Genomic DNA, 24,297 nt, shown 5'->3' with positions numbered 1-24,297 from the left:
AAGTGCTGGGATTACAGGCGTCAGCCACCCTGCCCGGCCAAGGTTAAATTTAAAAACTTATTACATTTGCCACCTTTTCAAAGATGATGTTTCTTAAGATACAAGAATATGAGAATTAAAATACAAGTTTTGATGATTTAACAAAATGCTAGTTTGTTCATCATTTCATATGCTCTTTTTTAATTTTTTATTTTTTTAGAGACAGGGTCTCCCTCCCGGTGACTCCGTCACCCAGGCTGGAGTGCAGTGGTACAATCAAAGCTCACTGCAGCCTCAAACTCCTGGTGTCTATCCTCTCATCTCAGCCTCCTGAGCACCACATCTGGCTTATTTTTAAATTTTTTGTAAAGATGGGGTGTCAGTGTCTGGCTACGTTGCCCAGGCTGGTCTTGAATTCCTGGTCTCAAGTGACCCTCCTGTCTCAGCCTCCCACAGAGCTGGGATTACAGGCATGAGCCACTGCACCAGGCCTTTATGTTTTCAAAAATTGTAAACTCATTGTTGGTTTGGAAATACTTGTTTTCAATATTTTAAAAATCATTATTTGTTATGCGATAGCCTAGGGACCCCACCATTTGGTTACAGTACTTTTGAAAAATAATCATTTTTATTTTCAAATGTGAATTTTCATCAAAACAAAACCAGTAGCTCATGTTTTAGAAATTTATCTTTGGTATAGATATTTGGGCAAAAACATTCCAAAGTAATAAAGGAGCCCCTTGAGAAGCATTACGTAAACGCCAGAAAAAAACCATTGATCTCACCGAGAACTCCTAGAAATCCTGATCAGTTGTGCTACACAGAATATGCTGCCTTGTGGGCCTCTGTGAAATTCCAAATGGGTGGCTCAAGAGCTCCTGGCTCACGTGTGAGTCCCCAGACCTTCTTCATGCAGTTACCAGAACAATTGTTTAAAATGCAGTCAGATGGTGATACTCCTCTGCTTCTGCAGAGGCCAAATGTCACACCTTTGATCTTAGAATAAAATACTGATTCCTTCCTGGCTTTACAAGGCCAGGTGCTCTGACTCATGCCAGCTCTGCCAGGCCTGCCTTTGGTCACTTTTCCTTCCCCTTCAGCTATTTGCATTTTCATCCTTTGGAGACCTTTCTGTGGACTCTACTTCAACATTCTGTTTATTTCCTTCGGAGCATTTGCTTCCATCTGTAATAACTGTGCATGTTTATCCGTTGTTCATTTCTTGTCTCCACCATTAGGCGGCATCCCCAGGGGGCGGTCCTCATCCACTTTGCTCTTTGCTGTGTTCCCGGTGCCTAATGAGCATCATTTGTCAATGAGTGAGTGAGTGAATGAAGTGAGCAAAGGAACACAATGAGTGGTGACAGACACCTAAGGTCACTCCATGCAGATCATAGTACTAGGTTATTTACATAAATATATAAGGAAGTTCCATCCATGGCCTATGGCCTGGGAAGCAAAGAGAGGGCTGCGGTTGGGATCAGGCCAACAGCTGTGCTTTCATCTTTGACTTAAACTTGTCATCAAAACCACTCCCCTCCCTGCTTAGAGAATACCAGAGAAGCAGACAGAACCTCAGGAGCCACTGACCCACATGTTAAGGAAGCTGGAGGGCAGCAAGGAAGCACAGGCTCGCTAACTCAACAGGTGCAATTTTGCGTCAGTGCTGTGGGTACCGATCCAGGATGCAAACACCAGCTGCTCAACCAACCAGGAACACTTTGTGTTGATCCAATGTCTTCCCCTTGAAAAGGCGCCAGCACAGTCTCATAGACACACAGCCCTGCTCAGAGGTAGGCACGTTAACATTCCCATTTTACAAATGGCAGGAGAATGCACCCATGATCGGTGGGCTGGGCACAGTATTGGCCAGCAGGCTCATGTCTTCCAGGGGTTCCGTCTCCATCTTCACTGTGAGGCGATCAGAGCCTGAACAAGGGAAACTAAGTTCAGAACTGTCACCAGTTCCAAATCTGTGCCTGAGGCAGCCTGATGAGAGCCGTCTCCAGGAGAGGTAGCTAAGGTGGAAATGCTTGCTGGGCTCCAGGGAGGCCTGGGCCAGACAGCCTGGGGCACAGTTTCCTCCCTCCCTGCTGAAGTGTTACTGGTTTGATGTAATTTCCGCTGCCATTCATGGCCTTTCTCCTAGGCAGGATCCTGGCATCTGACTTAGGAACCATCCAAAGAACAAGGTTAAGCCAGAATAAAATGTCCAAGAGCCTCCCAGGCTGGGGCAGCCATCAGGGCGGGCTGATCTGGGGCTTCTTCAGGAAGGTGGCCAGTTTTTGGGCCACAGCGTCCAGTTCGATCGGGTTGGTGCACTGAAAGAGGTTGCTGTTCCGGACGAAATAGTGTTTCAGGAAGTGCTGGCTCACACACTTGTGCAATTTCCTCACCAGGCGCAGAAACGCTTTGCTGAAGACCTTCCAGTCTTTAAAGTGGGGATATTTCTCGCAGGTCCAAAAGAGCACCGTCTGTGGAAGGAAGAAGTGCTGTCAGACATTGTTTCAGGCAATTGAGGAGGATATCTTGGAAACAATTATTGAGTTTATGTGGCCTTGGAAGAAGGGAGAAAAGAGTTGCCTAGGCAGACTGGATCTACCACGAATTCACAATCCCCAACTTCAGGTGGGCCTTCAGTTTACAAGTTGGTCTCCCGCACCTCTTCCCTAATCTCCTCCAACATTTTCAGTGGTCACCACTCCAGACAATGTCTTTGCCTCCTACTTTATGAAGAAAATAGAACCCCTCATCCTCCCAAACCAGACAGATCTTGCCTACTGCAGCACCCTCCTTTCTTCTTCCCTGCTTCTGCCTCTTCTGCCTGTGGGGCTGATCCCTCCACAGGGTCCCGGATGCCATCTTCCAGGAACTGTATATGACGGATTACTCTCTTCCTCAACTGCTTTTCACAAGTTGAAAGCTCTCCTGCCACCCCAATGCCATGTCTGCCTCCTGCCCTCACTCTTCCCTCTGCAAATCCAGGTTTCCCCAGAGTCAGCTCTATAGTTTGTCGTCATTTCCTCTCCTCCCATTTCTCGCCTCAGTCCGCTCCAAGATGGATTCTTCTCTCATTAATCCTCAAAGTCTCCTCTCTTCAAGGCCCAGTGATCTCCGTGTTTCTAAATCCAACAGGCCTTTGTCAGCCTGCACCTTACCTGACCTTTCAGCAGACCTGGTTCTCTTGCCCACACCCTCCCTCCTGAGCCATCCTTCACTTGACTTCCAAGCAATCTACTCTCTGGGTTTTCTCCTAGCATTACAGCGCCTCCTTGGCAGGCTTCTACTCCTTGGCCTGCCTTTGAGAGGTGGAGTTTCTGGAGGCTCAGTTCTAGGCCCTCTTCTCCTCTCACTGTACATTCATTCCTCAGCTCTGTGTTCCCTCCACAACAGCAGTTCTAATTCTCACTACAAATGAATGACTTGCAAATTTGTGTCTCCAGCCCAGACTTCTCCTCTGACCTCCTTACCATTTATCTCTTGAGTATCTGAAAGTTATCTCAGTCCCAACATGTCCAAACTGAACCCCTGCTCTTCCTGCACAAACCTGATCTGCCTCCAGAGTTGCTTAACTAGCTAGTTGTGCAACATGCAAACCTAGGAGTCATCCTTCTCCCTTACCGCCCCCAGTCAAGTCCTGCAATCCTCTTGCCTGAGTATTTCTTGAGTCTACCCATTTACCTTCACCTCAAGTATTATTCTACCATCCCCCTCCACACTGCCTCCACATCTCACTGGACCTCTGCAGTAGCCATCTCATCAGCTCATCCCTGTTCTTGCCACCATCCAAACTATCACCATCCACACTGCTGCTAATATACATCTACTTCCCTTCTCATCTAAAATACTTTAAGCTCTTCCCATTGTTTGTTAGCTAAAAACATCATGCTTAACATGGTGTGGTTTATAAGGTTTGGTCCCTGCCTTCCTTTCCAGACGCATCTTGACCCATATCCTCCCTTGCTCTCTTCATGTAGCCACACCAGCCGTTTCATGCTCCACTCTACCACAGGGCCTTTGCACCTCCTGCTTCAGCTGCATAGGACAAACTTCTTTCCCTTCTTTGTCCATCAGATCAAATTTCCCTAGTACAGCCACTGCACACTCTCTTAGCCATGTACTTCTCATAAGAAGCAGTGACAACTGTAGTAGTTTTTATATTTATGTGATTAATTGTATCATTTCCCCTACTGGATTATAAACTTTATGAGAACAGTGAATGATGCCTATTTTTATTCACTATTAAGCTATCCAGTACCCAGCAGAGGCTAGCCCATGAGAGGAAGTCAATAAACATTTATTGAATAAGTGAATTAATGAATTCATGTTATGGTTTAGATATTGATTATTTTTATACAGTCTTTATTTTTTAGAGCAGTTGTAAGTTCATAGCAACTATGTATTTAGGTTATATGATTATGAATAAATCAGTTAGAGATAATTTCATGCAAGTGAAGATAACCTAGATACCAGAAAAAAGTGTTAATTCCTCTTGTTAATTAAGCTTTTATCGTCCTAAGCAAACTGGGGCAGTTAAGCTCATTATAAGCAAGCCAATGTACTTTGAGTGGGTTTTAGGAATAAATAAGTCAATAAAAGATAAGCTTTTCCTTCACATGAAACAGTGTTGGGGCAGAGCCTTTCTGACAGTGTAAGAGAGTGTCAGACTTAAGGTGAGGCGAGGCTGAGTGCCACAGCTTCCTAATGCTGTTTTGCAGCCCAGCCTCTTCCACTTTCCCCAGAATGAAGACTTGGCAAGGATCCAGCACACACAAGTCATCATCTGGGATGGTGTCTGACACCACATTTGTCACCAGCCACATTCATTTCAAGGGTGAGGATGCCTAAATGGAAGATAATTCTGTCTGTGGACTAAGGATGGAAGACCAGAGAAAAAGGCAGTTAGCACTTTCTGGTTATCTTACTCCAGAAATAGCCCCCTTAAAAAAAATGCCCATCCTTGATGTTGCCCAATTCTATTGTGCCTTGCAGGTGGGTCAGGGAGGACTGAAACAGAGGATCCTTAAGGAGTTGCCTTAAAATCCACTAGGTGACTTAGGAACTATCAGAATAAAAGTCAGCCCTTGTGGGGAGTACAGATTTGCAAACAGCTATGGGTTGGGAGATCCATGGTGGCCCCATTCAATCATGCCTGAAATATTCATGTCACTGAATGGTATTTCCATCCATCTTAATTGAGAGGTAACGAAGTCAATCGTTAAGGTTATGAGGTTTTGATATGAGATAGACTTGAGTTTGTGTCTCAGCTCTGCCTCTTCTAGCGTGGGCTGTATAAAGGAAAGCAAGAGAAGCTAAATCTACAGAACAAATCAAAGAATCTTCTGCAAGCACATGCCCTCCATCCAGGAGAACAGCCTACGTGTTTTTAGGGGAGTGTGCTTGGGACACATTGAGAATATTGGAACTCCAGAGAAAAGCCCCAGTGCATGTGAATGAGATGTTAACAGATTCTTCCGCAAGTCAAAATGGATAGGTTATCAGAAAGATTAGTGATTTTGTGCAAAAAAGAAGAGAAAAGTTGAGCAAGATGTGAAGCCACTCATTCATTTGCTCTACAAATATTTAATGTGCTACTATGTACAAAGCATTGGGAGAGATACTGGGGGTATTATTCATCCTTCTCCCAGGGAACAAGAGCACTGAGTAAGGTCAGCATGCTAGCTGGACAAGACCAATGTGGTATCTGTCTTTCAAGAAGTTACTTTAGAGCAGATGGAGTAACATGGGGCAAGAAGAGAGCTTTGTCTATCGAATGAGAGGAGGAACAGGTATGTGAGGAAGGCACCTCACAGATAGGTGACTGCCCCAGGGACCTGTGCTTGCCTGAGTGGAAAGGCAGTCCATCCTTCCTGGGGCCAGAGAGGAGGGCTGAAGCTCCTAGACCCACACTAGCTAGGCTGGCTGGGGTGTCCTGCAAGAGTCTCCTACCTCCCTACCCCAGCAGGCTGCACAGAACTGCTACATGAGAGTCCACTTCACTCTGTGTGGTCCACAATTTGAGAAAGAGGGAGTCGAGAGGGTGGTCAAAGGCCCCCTTTCCAAGGAGGCCCCCCTAACTGCCCAGTCCAGGTCAGGCTCTGCTGCTCTGAGCCTTCACAGAGCCATGCTCCTCCCGTTCCAGTGCTTCCTCACTGTGTGATCGTACATGCACCCACTGGCTTGCCTTACCCATGTCTATCTCCCATGCTAGACCAGAAGTGACAGAGTGAGGAACCACATCTGTGTCTGTTCACCTTTTTGCCGGCAGGGGTTGAGCCCACAGCAGGTACTGGGGCAGGCCTCTGGCCCAGAGTAATCTCAATAGACACTTGCTGAATGAGTGAGTGAAGGCATGAATGGATGTTACTGTTGGGTTTAGGGCAAGGAGAGGCAGGTGCTGGCAGAGCAAGGGAAAATCCTTGCCTGGTGATTTGGACCCTAGAAAGAGGTGTGTGGCAGTACGTGTGTGGGAACCTTTGTGTTGCATTTCCTGGTTCCCTCTGTGTTAGTGGGTCTGTGTGCATGAGGAGTTGTGCTTAGGCTGCAGTGGGTTCTAAGACTGGCACAAACATAAAGCCATCAAAGTGTGAGGCACAAATCACATTTTGTAATTTATTTCTGAACCTCAGCAGGGTTTCTGGCACCTCGTGGGCACTCAGGTTGGTTTGGTGGTAGAATAAAAGTGAGAGGGGAGGAAAAGTGGGAGAGAAGAGAATTGGAAAAGGGAAGGAAGGGAGGAAATTTTACCCTGGACAGGGGTGTTGTGGACTCCCATATGGTGCTAGCTTACATATTTCCATAATAAGTAGGCATTTGTTGGATGGCCAATGTAGATACTAGAGCCTCATTTTTCACACATGCCAGCCCTACTGAGTGGCTCTGGCCAGGCCCTAAAGAGGCCACAGGGAGAATGATCTATCCAAAGCTGCCCCTGGGCCTTCTCCCACCTGCCCCACACTCACCTGCAGATGGTGGGACGTGATGACCGGCCTGTTCCCTGGGCACCAGACGTCCTCCTTCAGCTGCCTCATGACCTGAAAACACTTCCTACGGCAGCCCCCATCCTCATCCAGCTGTTCTAGCAACACCTGCTCAGCACGGAGGAAGCTCAGCTGCCAGTGATAATTTGAACAGGGCAACAAATTAAACCCAAACGACTGGAAGAAAAAGAAAAACATTGGGAAATGAGAAGAACAATGCTCACTGGTGTAGAAAGCCATTTCTGAAGCAGTCTGCTGGTCTGGGGAACTTTTCACCAGGCAGACAGCACATCCTATGTGGGGATGAAAAGGGGATGTCAGGGAGACCACAAGCCACTTTGGATATGAACAGTTAGAAGGTGGTACCCACTTCCTCTCCTGCAGCAGTTCTCCAACTTGAGCATGCATCAGAATCACATCACCTGGAGGGCTTCTTAAAACACATATTGCTGGGCCCTGTTCAAGGGTGTCATTTAGCAGGTCCAGAGTGGGGGCCCGGGAAGCTGCATTTCTAACAAGTTCTCAGGTGACGCTGGTGCAGGGCCCACACTTTGAGAATTACTGATCTAGTGACACCTCAACTTTCCTTTGAAACTCTTTGGCGGTCGGTAATGCTGTGACTGGTTAAGCTGTTGGCACCACTGCTCTGGAGAGCTGGGTCCCGCCCACTGATACCTTGATGCACTCCACTCTCTCTTGGGAAGGCCAGCGCTGCAGACATCGAGGCCACCGGGCTTTCTCGGACCAGGTGGTGGGGATCTCCACCGCGGGGGCCAGCTCCAATTCCACCTGATATGCAGATGTTTCCACAGCAATCCAAACTGCAGAGCGGTTTCCTAGCATGCTGACCTTACCTGATAGGAAATGACCAAATGCATAAGGAGAAGAGAAAGGCTTGCACATTACAAGCATTCAAACAAGAAATTTGTGAGCAGTTGCTCTGATCAGCACCTTGCAACTGGTGTGGCAACTTTCACAATGTCTGTAGCACATCAAGGATCACAATGTCTGTAGCAAGTCAAGGATCACAATGCCTGTAGCAGGTCAAGGTTGTGACATCAAAACCAGATGGTTAGTCACCTAGCCAGCGTCAGAGCATTACTAAGAAGTCTCATTGCTAGTGGGTTTTTCTTTCTCCCCCAATCCCAAGGCTTTTGTGGTACCTTTTCTTTTAAATTAATAGATTATTTTCAAGAGGCTCAACTGAAAGTAAAAGCCATAGAATAAAAAGAAAAAGTGTAGTATATATGCTCCTTGACTTACGATGGGGTCACATCGCAATAAAGCTGAAAATATTGTAAGTTGAAAATGTATTAATACACTGAACCTACCAAACATCATAGCTTAGCCTAGCCTACCTTCAATGTGCTCAAAACACTTACATTAACTTAGAGTTGGACAAAATCATCTAACACAAAGCCTATTTTATAATAAAGTGTTGAATATCTCATGGAATTCATTGAATGGTTGTATGAGTACTCGAAGCACAGGTTCTACTAAACATGTATCATTTTTGCAACCTTGTAAAGTAAAAAAAATCATATGTTGAGCCATGGCAAGTTGGGGACTGTCTGTATTTGCTACTGTAAAATGAAACCTAACTATTTTTCTATATCCTTCTCCATTCCACCCAAATATCTAAATGTTGGTTTTTCAGAGTAATGCAAACATAGGGAAGGCTAATGCCATTTTTTTTTTTCCTTCTTCACCTAGATGTTCTGACACTGGCTGGGGACAGTATCAGCCTCCTTATTTATTCATATGCCTTTGGTGAAATTTGGCTTCACCTGTCTTTTATCTAGGCCTCGGTCTCTTAGATGGTATTTGTTTTTACCATCCACTCAGCTAGCCAAGCCTCAGAGGTATCTATCATCAGAAACCCCTGTAACCACAAAATACATCAAAGCACGTCACAGCCACTGTTTCAGAGGATTGAGTGATTTGAAAGAAGCCGCCATTGCCTCATTTTCCAACCAGGAAAAGAGAAGAAGAGAAAACTATGCATCTAGTAGTTTTCCAGCTCACATACTATAATTTCCTCATTTCCAATTTGCTCTTTCTTCTTTCAAAAGATACAGTTTTTGTTTGTTTGTTTGCCTTCATTGCAGATAAAGATAAGCAGTCTTGAATAGATCAGGATCTATTCATCCTTATTTGCTCATCCCAATTTTTGAAATAGATCAGAATCTATTATTTTGCATTTCCTTGCACAGAGAAGAAAATGGAAGCACGTTAATTGTGTTAGGCTTTTCAAAATGGAAACATTCCCTGGCCGAGGTGGGATAAAGGGCTTGTTGTCTGCATGTCATCAGAGCTGCCCAGACAGGAACATGACAACTGGCACTTTAGCATTATTTACTAAAAGCGTCTCATCAACCTTGCCCAGTCTGAATCTCTGCTTTGCACTTTCACTATGAATAATGTCGCACAGCATAAGAGGTGAGTCGATGCTGCAGCCAACCCACTGCCCGCCACCCTGCTCTGCAGCTGGCTCTGCTTACGAGGTGTGCAACCTTCAGAAGTGACTTAATCTCTCTAAGTCTCAGTTTCCTCATCCCTAAAACAGGTAGGAAAAGAATTCTTACTGTATTGTGTGGTTATGAGGATTAAATTAAATAACCCATGAAACTTACTCTACTTAGTAAAAAGTCTATTAAACATAAATTATTACCATTATGGAAATTTTCAGAACTATTCTGTCTAGACAAGCAAATGTATGTACGAATACATCCTTTTATTTTCACACAGATGGAATCTCATATTATTTGGCAGTTTGGTTTTTCACTTAGCTATCTAGCCCATGCATTTTTCATAGCTCTGTATGTATGCATGGGCATATGCCTGTTGTTTTGTAAGGCTGCATAGTAGTCCAGTAGGCAGAGACAGCATAATTTAAGTTAGCCAATTTTCCTTTATTAGCCATTTAGATTACTTCTATTTACTGTTATAAAATCTATGGCAGAGAATATCCTGGTGCATATTTCTTTGTGTATTTGTAGAATATATTTGTAGAATTTAATATATTTATATATATTTATTTATATATTATATACTGTAATTAATATATAATATATTATATATAATTTATATAATATATGTAATATATAATATATATTTATATATAAAATAAATATTTATAAATCTATAAATATATTTGTAGAATTTAATTTGTAGAAATATATTTCTAGAACTGGAATTGTTGAATTGTCAAGTGAGCACATTATGAAAATAAAATATAGACAACTTTCTCTTTAAAAAGGAGACACCAATTTCCACTTCTAATAACAACACGAAAATACCCATTTCACCATGCCCACTCGACACTAAGCATGATCAAACTTTTCATTTCTTTTAACTTGTTAGGTATTTTAATGTACCCAACATGAGGTATATTCTAATATATGTTGAAATATACATTAGATGGAATGTCTTTTCTTATTTTTGCAAGCCATTTGTACTCTTTTTCTGTGATTCCTTTTTTTTTTTTTTTTTTTTGATAATTATTTCTATTGGTCAGCTCATCTTTTTTCTTATTGGTTTATAAATTAAGAAAATTTGTATTTTCCTAATTATATAATTAAGAAAATTGGCCATTTCTTTCTAGTTTGAAATTCACCTTTTCACTTTGTGTGAACAAAAAGGGTGTGTGTGTGTGTGTGTGTGTGTGTGGGCATATGCTGTACAGTAGCTTAAGACTTTGTCAAATTTAGTCAGTTCTTTTGGCTCCTGGATTTTCTGTTTTGGTTCAAGTTAGTGGTTTCCAAATGTGGAATCTCAGCACACTGTGGTACTGCAGTCAGATGGAGGTGCTGCAGTAAAAACGTACTAATAAAGAAGACCTGGGGTTTGTGAATAATTTGCTTTTAAAACAAATATGCTTAAGTTTTTAAGCCTGGTTAAGGTGCATAATCCACAGCATTTTATATCTATGCCAGCACAGTAACTTTCTCAAAGCCACAACACTATTTTGTTAGAATGAATTCCAACCTTCTGTGCATCAACGGCAGGGGAAAAAAGCTGATTCATCTTATTAAGATTAAATAAATGTGAAGAGCACATGATTATCTTCTCAAATGTAGGCTGTGAGCTGCAGGTAACACCCAAACAGAGGTTTTGTAGAATGAAAGGGGAATGTCAGCAATTACCCTTGCACTTGTTCCTGATCAGCTCACCTGAGAGGTGACAGGTTCTAATTGCGTTTTCCACCAGCTTCCGGAACACCAGGAGGACCTTAGCGGGCACAATGTCTCCGTCGATGTTCACGTCTGTCTCATGCCACTGCCACAGGCTCTTCATAAACTGTTCCACCTCCAGCCACTGCTGCAGACCCTCAGGGTCCCGCAACGGGCAGGGCAGCCTGGTGCCCTGCAGGGTGTAGTACCGCCAGCGCTGCTCCCTGGCCTCCCTGTACCCAGCCAGGCCTTTTATTGGGACTGTGACAAGGAACTGACTGGGGGCCAAAACCTAGGGTCAGGAAAGGATTGAAAACAAGCATGAATTCACAGATTCGGGAGGTAACGGAAGTCCTGGGAGCCGACCTGTCTCACCAGGCAGCTCTCTTAACCACTCCACCCTCAGCAGTGTGACCTGATACACAGAGACATAGACCTGGGTGTTACAAGTGGATTACCTCTTTGTTCTGCTACTGAATCACTGTAAATACTTTGGGCAAGTAAATTAGCTCGCTGAGTTTATTATCTTATGACTATACAAGTAAAGACAGTGAGCTAGACCAGGAACTCCAGAGGAGGCCTAAAGTTTGAGAAAGAAGAATGAGTATGCATTGAGTTCCCTGCAGTCGCGACACTGCAATTCTAATGCATTTGACAATTTCAACTTCACAATCACACAGTAAGGTGAGCTTTGCTGCCATTTTCCAGATGAGGAATCCAAGATGCAGAGGGGCTTGGAGATCTCCCCAGGGACACACAGCCAGTAAGTAGAAGAGTCAGAATTCGAGTTTAGGTCTTTGGACAGCTTGTTCAGTTATTATTTCTCTACCCTGGGCTGGCACTCAGCCAACAATGAATGACATGGAATGGTGAATGTTTTGACACAAATAAAAGGTGGGAAGTAACAGCAAGGGAGTTTAAAAGATTTTGTAAAATGTCTCCTATTTTTGGGTTGGGGGGGCCTGTACTGATGACCCATGGTCAGTGTTCATGACTAACCCTTCCAAAATCAAAGGCAAAATGAAAGCTTATTTGTTGAGACAATGTGAGCTGTTGAGATAATTCTAAGTTTAAAGAAAAAAAGCAAACAATCAGAATCCACCTAATCCCTTTCTCCAGGAACCAGTGAAGCAATGACTGGGGGAAAGCAGGCAGACCAGCAGCCAAGAGATAGAACAAGTGGGTAAACAGAGCAGCCAAAGGAGCCTGAACTCTGACCATGTCCCACTTCACACACACCTTCAGCTGTGAGTCAGCTGCCTCCTCCTCACGGAAAGCTCTGACCATGGAATTTGGTTAACTCTTGCCCAGGGCCAGTCATTGACCCATTGAGGGGTGAATGTCCTAATCAGCCCCAGCTGGATCTGCCTAACTCTAAGAAAACAATAGTTTGATGTTTTAGATGATGTATCCACATGACTTCTGGTACCCACAGAAAGGTAGCTGGATTTAAAAAGAGGAAAAAAACATCCAAAGTCCCTGGAATTTCAGATCTGTACATTATTTCAATTCACTTTCATGTGAATTCAAAAGCAGAACTATCATGTTGTTAGTCATGTAAGTGGTGCTTAGTAAATATTTGTTGAGCAGCCTGGGCAATATGATGAAATCCATCTCTACAAAATAAAAAAATTAAAATAAAATTAGCCAGGCATGGTGGCATTTGCACCTGTAGTCCCAGCTGCTCGGGTGACTGAGGTGGGAAATCACTTAAGCCTGGGAGGTTGAGGCTGCCGTAAGCCATGATCTCACCACTGCACTCCAGCCTGGGTGACAGAATGAGACCCTATCTTTAAAAAACCAACAAAAAAAAACTTGTTGAATTTAAGTTAAAAGCAATTTTATATGCTATGCTGTAGCTATTTTTGAAACTTAATATGTAAGACATGACATATATAAATGCAAGATATATTTTAAGCTATGAATTCTAAGTAGGACCACGGAAGGAAATTTCCTTGGGTGTAGTGCTAAGAAAAGTAATGTAATATCTCTATTTCCAGTCCCTGTGACCAAGTTAGATTGGCCTGGGTGGGAGAGTTGGGCAAGTGATGCTCTAGCATTCCAGGATTCAATGTAGTTTTATATTTTTCATCCTGGGATTAATTTCCTACAATCTGACTCTGTTTCAAAATCCACAAATCCCAGCATCTCTTGGGTGGTTCTTGCATCCACCAAACTTGAGATGTAATGGGCCAGCAATGGTCTTTTGCTCAGGTACTAATTCTTTTGCTCATTCATTTATCCATTCATTCCACATATGTTAAGTGTCTACCATGTGCCACACACCATGCTGGGTGCTAGGAGCAAAACAATCGGTAAACATGGTCCTAACAATCAAGGGATGTGCAGTCTGTTGTGAGAAATGGGCCACGAGTACATACAAATTTAACACAAAGTGAAAGAGGTATGTGGCATAATAAAAATCAAGATAAAGAATGATGGAGATTCAGAATGATTCAGAATCTCACTTCTCTCACCTCTAAAACTGAAATAACCAGAGTGTCTTTTCCACAAGGTGGTTTACAGGTTTAAGTGAGGTCGTTTCTGTGTGTTCAGCTCTGCCCTCACTACCGTGTTGCTTGAGTGCTGGTGTTACCCATTGGCTTACACTGGGTGGGATTCCTCAGCAGGGAGAGGGGTTGCCAGTCTGCTCCTGCAGCTTCTCAGTGGCACCTCTTCTACTTTCTTCCTTCCCCATCTGCAACCCACAGACTATGACTTTCAATGGTCTTCTTATGGATGCCCTCAGTTCCCTCCACCACACCTCCAATCTATTAAGTAGGTGCTTAATAAATGAATGTGTATTTAGCTGAGCTTTGATTGTGACAGCAGAATGTGCTTTGGAATGAAAAGCTTCTGTGTGAGTTCTGGCTTTAGTGCCTGATATGACTTGATCAAGTCATTTGACTTCTCTAAGCCTAGTTTTTCTCATCTAGGAATGTGGGGGCTCAAAGGAAATAACATCTATCTTTTTTCCTTTTTCTAAAGAGACAGAGTCTCACTGCATTGCCTAGGTTGGTCTCAAACTCTTGGCCTCAAGCAATCCTCCCGCCTTGGCCTCCCAAAGTGCTGGGATTATAGGCATAAGCCACGCCACTGGCTGAAACGACATGTATAAAATGAGACTGTAAATAGTAAAAACTAAGAGTACCTGTGAAAACAAGAATTGTTATGAGTATTCTGAGTGAGGCAAGCATCTGTCACACACTGAGATTCACCTGCCCAAGTACCCTGGCTCTGTTGGTGGCACTTAGAGACAGTGAGACTTGCTTACCTTAATATTTTCATTGTATGTGTCAGAGTAAGGCACAGTTTGAAATCTAATGTCTTGGTTGCTGATGTTTGTGGTCAAATGATGAACGACTTTCTGCACCTCCTCCATAGCCTGGGAAATCTGCTGGCGCCTCAAGTCCACCTGGGTGTGAGACGGACCAGCAAAGGTGGTTATTTCCTCTGTGGACCCCAAGGCACTGGCATAAGATAGTGAGGAGACAAGGGTACAGCGAGGGGTGACCGAGGGAGTTCAGCTCAAAAATTCTGCCTTCCCAAGACGCCGGGGAGATGGACTTAGGTCTGACTCCACTGAGAAGACATTGGTTGGTGCCTCAATGTTCTTTTCTGTAACAGATGCATTCATTTGATATTTATCTAGGACCTACTATGTAGCAGGTGCCAGGCCAGATGCTGGGGACACAACAGTGATTAAGACAACAGTGAACAATGTAGATACTTGCCCTCTAGCTGAAAATATAGGAATACATGTAGATATAATACATAATATATAATTATAATATATAATATCAATATTATAATATATAGCATCATACCTGATATTATACACACACAGACACACATATAAATGTGTATATATATATGTATTCCTGTATATATATGTGTGTGTGTGTGTATGTGTATGTATATGTGTCTGTGTGTGTGTATATGTTATAATATCAGGTATAAGTCCCAGGAAGAAAAATAAAATATGATAAGGGACTAGAGAATAAAGGGGCAGCTATTTTAGTTAGGGTGGACAATGGACAAAGAATACTTGTCTATAGAGGGGACATTTGAGTGAGGCTGAAGACAGCTTAGGAGAGCAGATTCCGTGCTCCTCCTCTGACGTAGGCAATGCTCTAAGGCTAGCAGCGAGGCCACTGTGGTTGGATCCGGCAAAAGGAAAGTGACAGGAGGTGAGCTGGGAAAGGAAAGCAGGGGCCAGATCATCACACAGGGTTTTGTGAACCATGGTGAGACTCTACCATGGTATCGTCATGCCTGCTGCCCATAGTGTGAATATTAAACTGCTTAACATGTATCAGCACCCAGCAGCCTGCTTCCCACTGATGTCATCAGTAAGTGATGATTCTCTTTGCCTCTGTACTCACCCTTGCCTTCTGCTTCTAGACCCTTAAGAAAAGGCATGTTTCTGCTGAAAGATAGTTACCACAGCGAGTTAGGAAGAATTGGGAAATTCTCATAGAAAACTGAACACTAATCAGATACTTAAAGTTTAGGGAAATAGATGTTTGTGGGAAACACAAAGGAACTTTTAGTGAACTCCAGGAGAGACACAGAAAAATCCAAGTAAGAGACGGAAGGGTCTGCAAGATTTTTTCTGAAATGGAGGGGGCGCTTTGTCATCTTGCTCAGGAGGCACCCGCAAGCCGCTGTCATGACAGCGAGACTCTCCTTCAGAGGCTCCTTCAGCCAGGGGCCAATTTCAGACAATATCTGATACATCGCAATCTAACGCCCATCCATGAATCTTTATATTCTCTCCAAATTTGGTATAACGGTTGTTTCTACGTATTCTAGAGTCATTCTGAGATACCCATAAACTGATCACGACAGCCAGAAGAAAAAGCCCAAGTCAAAGAGATTCCTGTTTTCCTAAACTAAGTCATCAACTAGGCCAGTTACCTGAGATCTCACTCATACTTCCCATCAACCAGCAAGCCAACTTCATATGTTCACGGAATAAGAATGTGACTGTGCACCTACTGGTACACATGTTGTATAGCACACATAGGGTCAATTCATCAGTAAGTATTTTTTTAACACATCCTCTGTGGTGGGCACCATCACATGCTGGAACACAGCAATGCACAAGATAGACGTGGTCATGCATTCACAGTAGTGAGGAAGACAAATTGTATAGAATATAAGTGTGGGGATGCTATTATGAGAAAAATAACAAATGACAAAAATAAAGGTTTTAGAAGTCCAAAATTAAGGGTCCTCTCCAGCACAGGACTTCCCCTCTGTGTTGTGATTCAATTCCACTCAAGTAATTTGAGTGGAGCATCCATTTTATGCTGGGCTCTGTGCACACATGTTGCCACGAGGTTTACAGATAACTTGACAAAGCAAGACAAATAACCTGGAAATTAAAATCACGGCAATCTAGTGCAAGGTAGAGGTTTGCACAGATGCTATGAATACATAGAAAAAGGACACTTCATCCAGTTTGGACGGTGGGAGGCCTTCCTGGAGGCACAGTGTGTTGGAGTTGTATCTTGAAAGCTTACTAGGCGTTAGCTAGGAAAAAGGGGGCATGAAAGTTGTTCTAGAAAGAGAAAATAGCAGGTATTGAGCCAGGCATGAGGCGCACAAAGAGAGAATTTGTGCTCCTCATGCCTGTGCAATTGTTCCTGTGATATTTTTAGAACACAGTTGCCTTAGAGGAGGTGGTGAAGTGGGAGAATAAACAGTGAGAGGTCCCGAAAGTAAAGGAAGAGTTTCAAGAACAAAGTCAACAGTAAGTGGCTGAGTAAGTTAAGACTCCCAAATGTCCATGGAGTCTGACAGCTAGAATAGGATGGCTGCATTGGGGGAACGCTGGGCACTAGCATTAATGGTGGGGGAGAGGTGGGCATTACATGTGGATTAAGGGTGAATGGAAGACAACCAAGTGAAGACAGAGGTAAGCAACCCCTCCAAGAACTTTTTTTTTTTTTTTTAAGACAGAGTCTTGCTCTGTCACCAGGCTGGAGTGCAGTGGCGTGATCTTGGCTCACTGCAAACTCTGCCACCCGTGTTCAAGTGATTCTCCTGCCTCAGCCTCCTGAGTAGCTGGGACTACAGGCTCGCACCACCACACCTGGCTAATTTTTGTATTTTTAGTAGAGATGGGGTTTCACCAGGTTAGCTAGGATGGTCTCGATCTCCTGACCTCGTGATCTACCCACCTTAGCCTCCTAAAGTGCTGGAATTACAGGAGTGAGCCACCGCGCCCGGCCCCAAGAACTTTTACTATGGGGAAAACCAAAACAACAGGGATGGGAACAGTTTTGTTTTGTTTTTTCCTTACAAAATGACACACAGGCTTAAACATGTTTAAATGCTGAGAGAAAAGAGTCAGTGGTGAAAGAAGAGGTAGCAGAGAGCAAAAGCATTTGGTAAGGATTTCCCACCTGAAAGGAGTCATGCACATCTGGAAACCTGAGTGAGGAATTCATCTTGGTGTGGCAGAAGGAAAGAAGGGGAAAAGGGTGCATGCAGATACAGATAAAAGGGCAGGGGGCAGTGAAAATCAGAGAGATTTCCAGTCTGCTGTCTATGTTCTTTATAGAGCAGGAGACGTTAATGAGCTAAGAGTGAAGTGGAAGGCAAGAGATTTCAGGCGATAGACTGCTATAATAGCTGCTATAAGGAATGAGAGATTGTTTAGGTACATGCGTAAAGGTAACCCGACAGTATCAAGACTTGGCTGAGGCTGGGTCCCTGAGGCTGTGGGCTATCAGTAGGCTCAGTTGTGAGATCTTCTCCACCATCTCTTAGCCCTCCAAAGGTAAGAGTTGAGGTGGTAAGATTGGAGTTTGCTGGGCAAAAGCTGTAGAAAGATATAAAAGCAACAGAGGGTTTTGGTAGTGGGCTATATTTTCCAGCCTGAATAAAGAACAGATAAAGCTAGTGGTAGAACAGCGAACATTAGGCAACTTTAGGGACCTGAAGTCTGAGCAGGTACAGTGGGGAAAAGTAATACAAGGGTTAACTAGATAGAACATTATAGGCAGAGTGGTTGAGAAATAGTATTCTCTAACAGTTAAGTTCTCAGAATGTGTTGAAGACCAAGACTAGCCTCCTGAATCTGCCAGCCCCGCTGATGTAATTCCATAGAACTTGAATGTTAGTAACATAGCAGTGACTATATATATTTTGTTTCCTGAGTTAATAAACTCATGAAAGATTCATCACCATCAAATCATTTTTAACTAATAGAAGCTTAACAGTGTGTGTGCCTGTGTGTATGTATGTACGTGTGTGTATGTATGCACATAACACATGTGAAGAGTAGCCTATTGGAAAAAGTACTTCATTGTAAATCTGTTCTACAAATTGTGCCCTCATTTGATGGTGAAATGAGGACACAACAGGACAAGATCACACCGAGCAGAACAAGGTCACACACTCCTGGAAAACAACTATAATCTCTCACTTGTTACACAGGTTATTTGCTCACCCTTATGACCTGTTTTGATTGCCAAAGGTGAAAGTCAGAGTAAGAGAATGCTTTCTGAGACCCAGAACCACAAATTCCAGTTTTAATTTTCTTCCTGCATCACTTCTGCTGCAACTTAGACTCAGGATCTTAGAAATGGAAGAGACCCCAGAAGTTGCCTTGTCTGGTGTGACTTTATGGAGGATCAGAGTGACAAGGTGCCTTTCCTAACATCACACTGGCAGTTAGAGGTAGAACTAGACAGGCTCTCCAACACTTCTTTCCATCACACTTTGCCACACCCTTAAGTACTGATGTACCAGAAGTACTGCCTACCCTTTATCCTCTTCCTGAACCTAAAAATGCCTTCAATTTAAAGTCAAGACTCACGAAATAAGGAGTCCTAAGTCTCCATGTATTTGGGCGTCAGCAACTATTCCCGCATCTAACAAGCACGAAGCGTCATGCAGCAAGGGCCAGACAGTGATGCCCCTGCTGTGGGACCTGAGTGGAAGCCTCTTCCTCTAGGTGATGGGCAGCCCCGTCCCTCCCACATCTCTGGCTACACTTCCTGCATACGTTCTTACCCACACAGCATCGCCGTGCTATTTGGTAGCCCCAGAAGTGATTTGTGCTGGGAGTTTCCAGGCTTAGTCCCAGACACCTCTTGTCACCCTCATAGTGTGACAACACAGAACCCCCAGACTGTTTCTCTCCACTTATTCTGGCCACACCCTGAACAGATACAGCAAGAAGTTCCTTTCAGGGTGTGGAAAAGCGGGCAGTGGGGCTTGGGGTAGCTGTACAGTGATCTAAAGAAGGAGGCTCTAACACAAGTAGAGACCCGTTGCAAGCCCAACCCTGGAATTCCTTTACTGCCTCTCAAACTTTAGGAAGCCAGCAAGATACCAGTTGCAGCCTCAAGGCAGCCTTGAGGCAACCTTGTCACCAAACTCAGTTCATGGCAAAACATGGAAACAAATGTTGTTTGGGCCTCGCTCTTCCAAGGCATGTCTCCATGCTGTCGCAGGTCCATGTCCCATCCTGGGCCGCTTTCCCCTCCTCCTCCTTAACCACAGCATCAGGCTCATTGTTGCCCCACAAGTCATTTGCTGCTATTAATAGCTCAAGTTTGTGAATAGTTTACTGTTTCAAATATAAATTATGGGGATTCAAGGTTAACCCCTATAATATCACTCTGACTCACTTGCATTCCGATACACTTCCTTGCAAGAGAGACAGAGTGGTGGTGCTAAGTAGCATGCCAGGAATGTCACACAGGCCTGGTCACACCCATGACCACACAGCCTATGTGTATGTCATTCCCAATGAGTGTTACTGAGAAGAAAAGGCTGAGGACTTCCTTCCAGAAAACAAGAAGTCAGACTTCTCATTCCAGAATTTCATTAAATCCAATCATCAGTTAGAAAAATTTCAACAAAACAAAAACAGGCACCATCTCTGTCTTTCAGGGGCTAATAACGTAAAGAAATGGAAAGTTAAATCCAGTGATAGATACACACGAGACCATAGGCTTTCCATCATCATATCCCTTCCTTTTTAGACTAATCCTAATGTCGAAGGCTCATTTGTGCCTATCCATCATTCTTTAAGGTGGATGCTATGATTATTCCCATTTTATAGATGAGGAAACCAAAGTTCAGAACATTTAAATAATTTGCCTAGGTTCCCAAAGTTAGTAAGTTACAGAACATATCCTTCCAAAGCCCATATTTCTAACCACTGCCCTGTTCTGTCTCCCCAAAAGAAAAAGGTGACTGGGAATGAAACACACCTTGAACGTTTGAATGGGGTTCCCTTAGCCCAGAAGACCTTTCCTATACTTCTCCACTTATTAAAACCCTACACTTCCTCCAAGGCTTTGTCTCCACTCTTCTTTCTGTAAGACACCTTTCCCATCAGAACTAATGCACCTCTGTTCTCCTCCAGCAATCTGTTGAAATCTCTACTGCATCCCTTATGGTCTACCATGCATTATATTAAGCACTTGCCTGACTGCATGTGAAATTCCCTCCTTCTTCCTTTGGTGTTATGTACACAATCTGCAGATGGGACAGGGCTATCCTAGAGACCAAAACCAAAATTTCTCTCTCATTTAGCAGGCCACATCTCAGGCCTTGGTCTACCCTCAAACCGTAGCACAGTATTTTGCACAAAGCAGGTGCTTAGTATGTGTTTGCAGAGATATAGAGGAGTTTAGCAGAGGACATTCGGCCTTTGGACTAAAAAAGACAAGGCTGAAACTTCAGAGCCCTCTCAATTTAGCTGTGTAACTTTGGATAAGTTATTTAATCTCCACAAGCCTCTGTTTCCTCCTCTGTAAAAACGGAGGCGATATGTACATCACATAGTTGTTGATTAGATTAAATGAGATCCTGTATGCCCCTTGACCTGTCACCTTCCACACCAATCTTGCCTTATCTTTAATGAACTCTAAAGATATTTGTGATCATATATGTGCAAGATACTCTGAATGTCGAAGGCAAGAAAGGCATGCAAGACACTGTTCTCCCCTCCAGAAACTTATAAAGAATGAAATTATATGACATGTAAGTTGCCAACCAAGATGATAATAGAAAAGTGTCAGGAGTTGATATACAAACTCATGATCAAATAAATGGTGCCAGTAATACTAATTATAACAGGAGTGAATATGTGGGCAAAATCATTTTGTGCTGGGGTGTCAGGGACTCTTTCTTGAGAAAGTGGACTCTGAGTTTGAAGGATGAATATGAGCCAGAAAAGTGGCGAGGAGGAGCTAGGGCCCTTGGCCTGCTCAGGGCCCAGTTCTTGTTGGGCAGAAATGGAAGACTCAACCACCTACAGGAATGGAGTAGGGGACACACGTGAGAGAGGCAGCGGGGGCCAGGAGCAAGTGTCAGACACAGGAGTGATCAGCCTCCTGAGAACTGGCCAGCACATGCTCTGGCTAACAAACACTCAGCCCCAGCACACGGTTTCCAGGCAAGAAATTGGGACCTGTAGTTGCCAAATATTCTGATTTTTTTTTCCCCTGGAAAGACAGAAATATGGATTTCTATGCAAAATCTATTTTGAAATGTTTGTGAAAAACATTAGAAATAATCTACAGGCCAAACAAAACATGAGCACAAGCTGGATTCAACATGTCAAACACTGTTTAGGATTTCTGCCATTGGAAATGCAGGGGGAGCAGAGGGTAGAAAGATAGAGCAGTTCAAGTTACTTGAACACCACACTAAAAATTTTGGAGTTTTTTCTTACAAAAAATACAGGACCCATGAAAAAAATGCCAGCCAATATCTCTTCCATTTAGAGTCCTCAAAGGGAGGAATAATGGGAAATCACTTTCTTTACTCTAGTTTTTATCATGCCAAGCTGTCCTGATTTATCTCTCTTAATGGTTTTGCCTAAGAAATATACTTTACTTATCACTATGATAATGATCTTTGCCTTTGTACTTGTAAAGGCCTGAAAACTACAGACCAGTGCCTACTTCTTAGTCAATTTAAATATTTTGGTTTTAACATTAACATCATGCCTTGGTAGGTTCATCTGTAAATGAAAAGGCTTAAACTAGATAATATTTAAGTTTCCTTCAAGTTCTAACAGTTGACATGACCATCTAGACCATCGAGAAGAAATTAAGTTCTTAACTGATGTGTACTAAAAATGTAATAATATTTAAAAACCTAGTAGTTTCAGAGTTTTTAAAAAGCTTTGTTTTGATTTCATTAGCTCTTTTTCCATGACCCCATGAAGCTCCTATTATTATTCCCATTTTACAGAGAAGAAGGCCAAGGCTCAGGCAGGTTAAGTGACTCACGACCACGCGAGTGTCAGTGGCAGAGCTGGAGTTCCTCCCCCATTCCCCAGATTCCAACTCTCCATTCCATACCCAGCAAGTCTCTGGACACTGGACCCTCAAAGAGAAGTAAGGCTGAGATATGTTAAGTCCCCCAACATTGTTATGGGGGACAGTCTGTTTTCTGAGGAGCATTTTATGTATCTTTTAGAAACAGCCTGAGATCCTTTCTGGATGAAGGTTTGTTTGGAAGCAGTGTGAATGGTGAGGGGGTACATGGGAGAGACCCAGTCTGTCCTTACCTTATTCAGTGATGAAGGTTTGTTTGGAAGCAGTGTGAATGGGGAGGGGGTACATGGGAGAGACCCGGTCTGTCCTTACCTTATTCAGTGATGAAGGTTTGTTTGGAAGCAGTGTGAATGGGAGGAGGTACATGGGGGAGACCCGGTCTGTCCTTACCTTATTCAGTAGGCAATCTTCTAAGCCTCCCACAGTAAGGGATTTCATGGCTTCTTGGTGAGTCCTGAGTAGAACAGCAACTTCCTGTTTTTTTTTTTTTTTTTTTTTTCTCAATGGAGTGCAACACTTGTGAGTAAACAGCACTCCCAGTAATGTGAGTCTCTGGGTACTAAATTTTTCTGGAAGTGTGTAATGGACCAGAGACTTGCCTTCTGAACCCTTCACTCATGTTTTTATTTCCAAGTTGTGAAAATCCATCTGTCATCTTTTGGGAAATTAAAAAAAAAAGAATTTAGAAAGAAGAGTTGATAAAATTGAATTTGAGTCCAACCTAATTATACCTTATTTAGCCACACTGACTGGTTCTTTGACCAGAGAGCAATTTTCCAAATTGTATTTCCCACCCAAGTACTTAAAAGTTCCACCCAAGTCAGAAATACCCTGTAGCTGGTTTCTCCTCACCTTTTATGCTCCTATCCCGACACTAGATGCACCGTGGAACTCAGTATCTTATATCTCCTCGTCCTTATCCTGTTGACAGTAAACACCCCTTGCTCTCCAATCCAGAAAATCCCACAGACTGATTTACCTTCTTTACAATAAACAAATACGAAACTGCCCAACAACCAGCCTGGCACCCATCATTATGCCCACAAACAAGTGATCAGGTCTTGTCAGTCAGAGCAGAGCACAACGGTTGGCATTTAGAAAAGCATGCACACACGTACACACAGGCACACACACGTACACAGAGTGCACACAGGCACACACCCACAGGAATGGCTGGTCAGGAATCCTTCTGCTCACCTGCTGACCTTTCAACGTAATTTCCCTCTTCCAACTCGAAAGCTGGCAGTAAAAATAAAGTCAGTGTAAACAGATCCCTTGAGAGTCGAGGGAACACTCACGTCTGGTTTTGCCAGCAAAACTTATGTTGGAAAACAGCTCAGGCAGTAAATTCCCAGCTGGGCTGGCCAGGGCTAGTTTTACTACAGAAAAAAAAAAAAAAAAAAAAAATTTCACAATGGTCTGATCTCCTTGAAGCTGGTAAACATCACAGAGTCTGCTATCAGATAATCTAAAGAAATTGCAGTCCTTCTGGGAGCACTGCTCACTTTTGAGCAATGTTCCAAAGGCAAGTGTTTCCAAGCCCACCTGTAAGTGCTGCCCACAAGGGCCACTCCACTATCTGGGGCCCCAGCATTTACATATCTTCCCATACTCTGCCCCAAGCAAAAGCCACATCAGAGCTACCTAGCTGCTCTGTGCCCCACCCATGTCATTAGTTCAGCTTTCAGTCCAGCTTCTACAGAACTCCTGCCAATGCACAGCCTGATATAAATATTGTAAAGCTACATCCTCTCCAATGACCCTCTGATAGCACCTCTCAAAACAGCCTTGATTTTCCATTTGCTTCTATATGTAATTCTAAATCTCCTTCTTTTGATATTAAGTGCTCCC

The 24,297-nt window shown here is 43.4% G+C and overlaps 1 protein-coding gene across 1 annotated transcript; it reads right to left on the bottom strand.

Annotated features, from left to right (window-relative positions):
• Positions 1 to 579: 579 nt before the first annotated feature.
• Positions 580 to 23,699, bottom strand: MAB21L3 (mab-21 like 3). The gene is made up of 7 exons (XM_025358616.1): positions 23,644 to 23,699; positions 22,837 to 23,101; positions 14,406 to 14,546; positions 11,132 to 11,423; positions 7,635 to 7,813; positions 6,942 to 7,136; positions 580 to 2,453 (listed from the first exon to the last, which is right to left on the bottom strand). Exons 2-7 carry the CDS (start codon positions 22,882 to 22,884, stop codon positions 2,220 to 2,222), a joined length of 1,089 nt encoding a protein of 362 aa, XP_025214401.1. The 5' UTR covers positions 22,885 to 23,101; positions 23,644 to 23,699; the 3' UTR covers positions 580 to 2,219.
• Between the last annotated feature and the right edge of the window lie 598 nt (positions 23,700 to 24,297).

This window comes from Theropithecus gelada, chromosome 1 (assembly GCF_003255815.1).
Source record: "Theropithecus gelada isolate Dixy chromosome 1, Tgel_1.0, whole genome shotgun sequence".
NCBI lineage: Eukaryota > Metazoa > Chordata > Mammalia > Primates > Cercopithecidae > Theropithecus > Theropithecus gelada.
Note: the sequence above shows the minus strand (reverse complement) of the source record. Positions and strands in the feature narration are given on the sequence as shown.

Bases quoted from the DNA above. Each gene is read 5' to 3' on its own strand.
- MAB21L3 (XM_025358616.1), bottom strand. From the start codon at position 22,884: ATGAAATCCCTTACTGTGGGAGGCTTAGAAGATTGCCTACTGAATAAG. The intron at 11,424-14,405 runs GTAAGCAAGTCT...TCCTGACCCTAG, and splicing joins CATACAATGAAAATATTAAG to GTTTTGGCCCCCAGTCAGTT. The intron at 2,454-6,941 runs GTGAGTGTGGGG...TTCCTTCCACAG, and splicing joins TCACGTCCCACCATCTGCAG to ACGGTGCTCTTTTGGACCTG.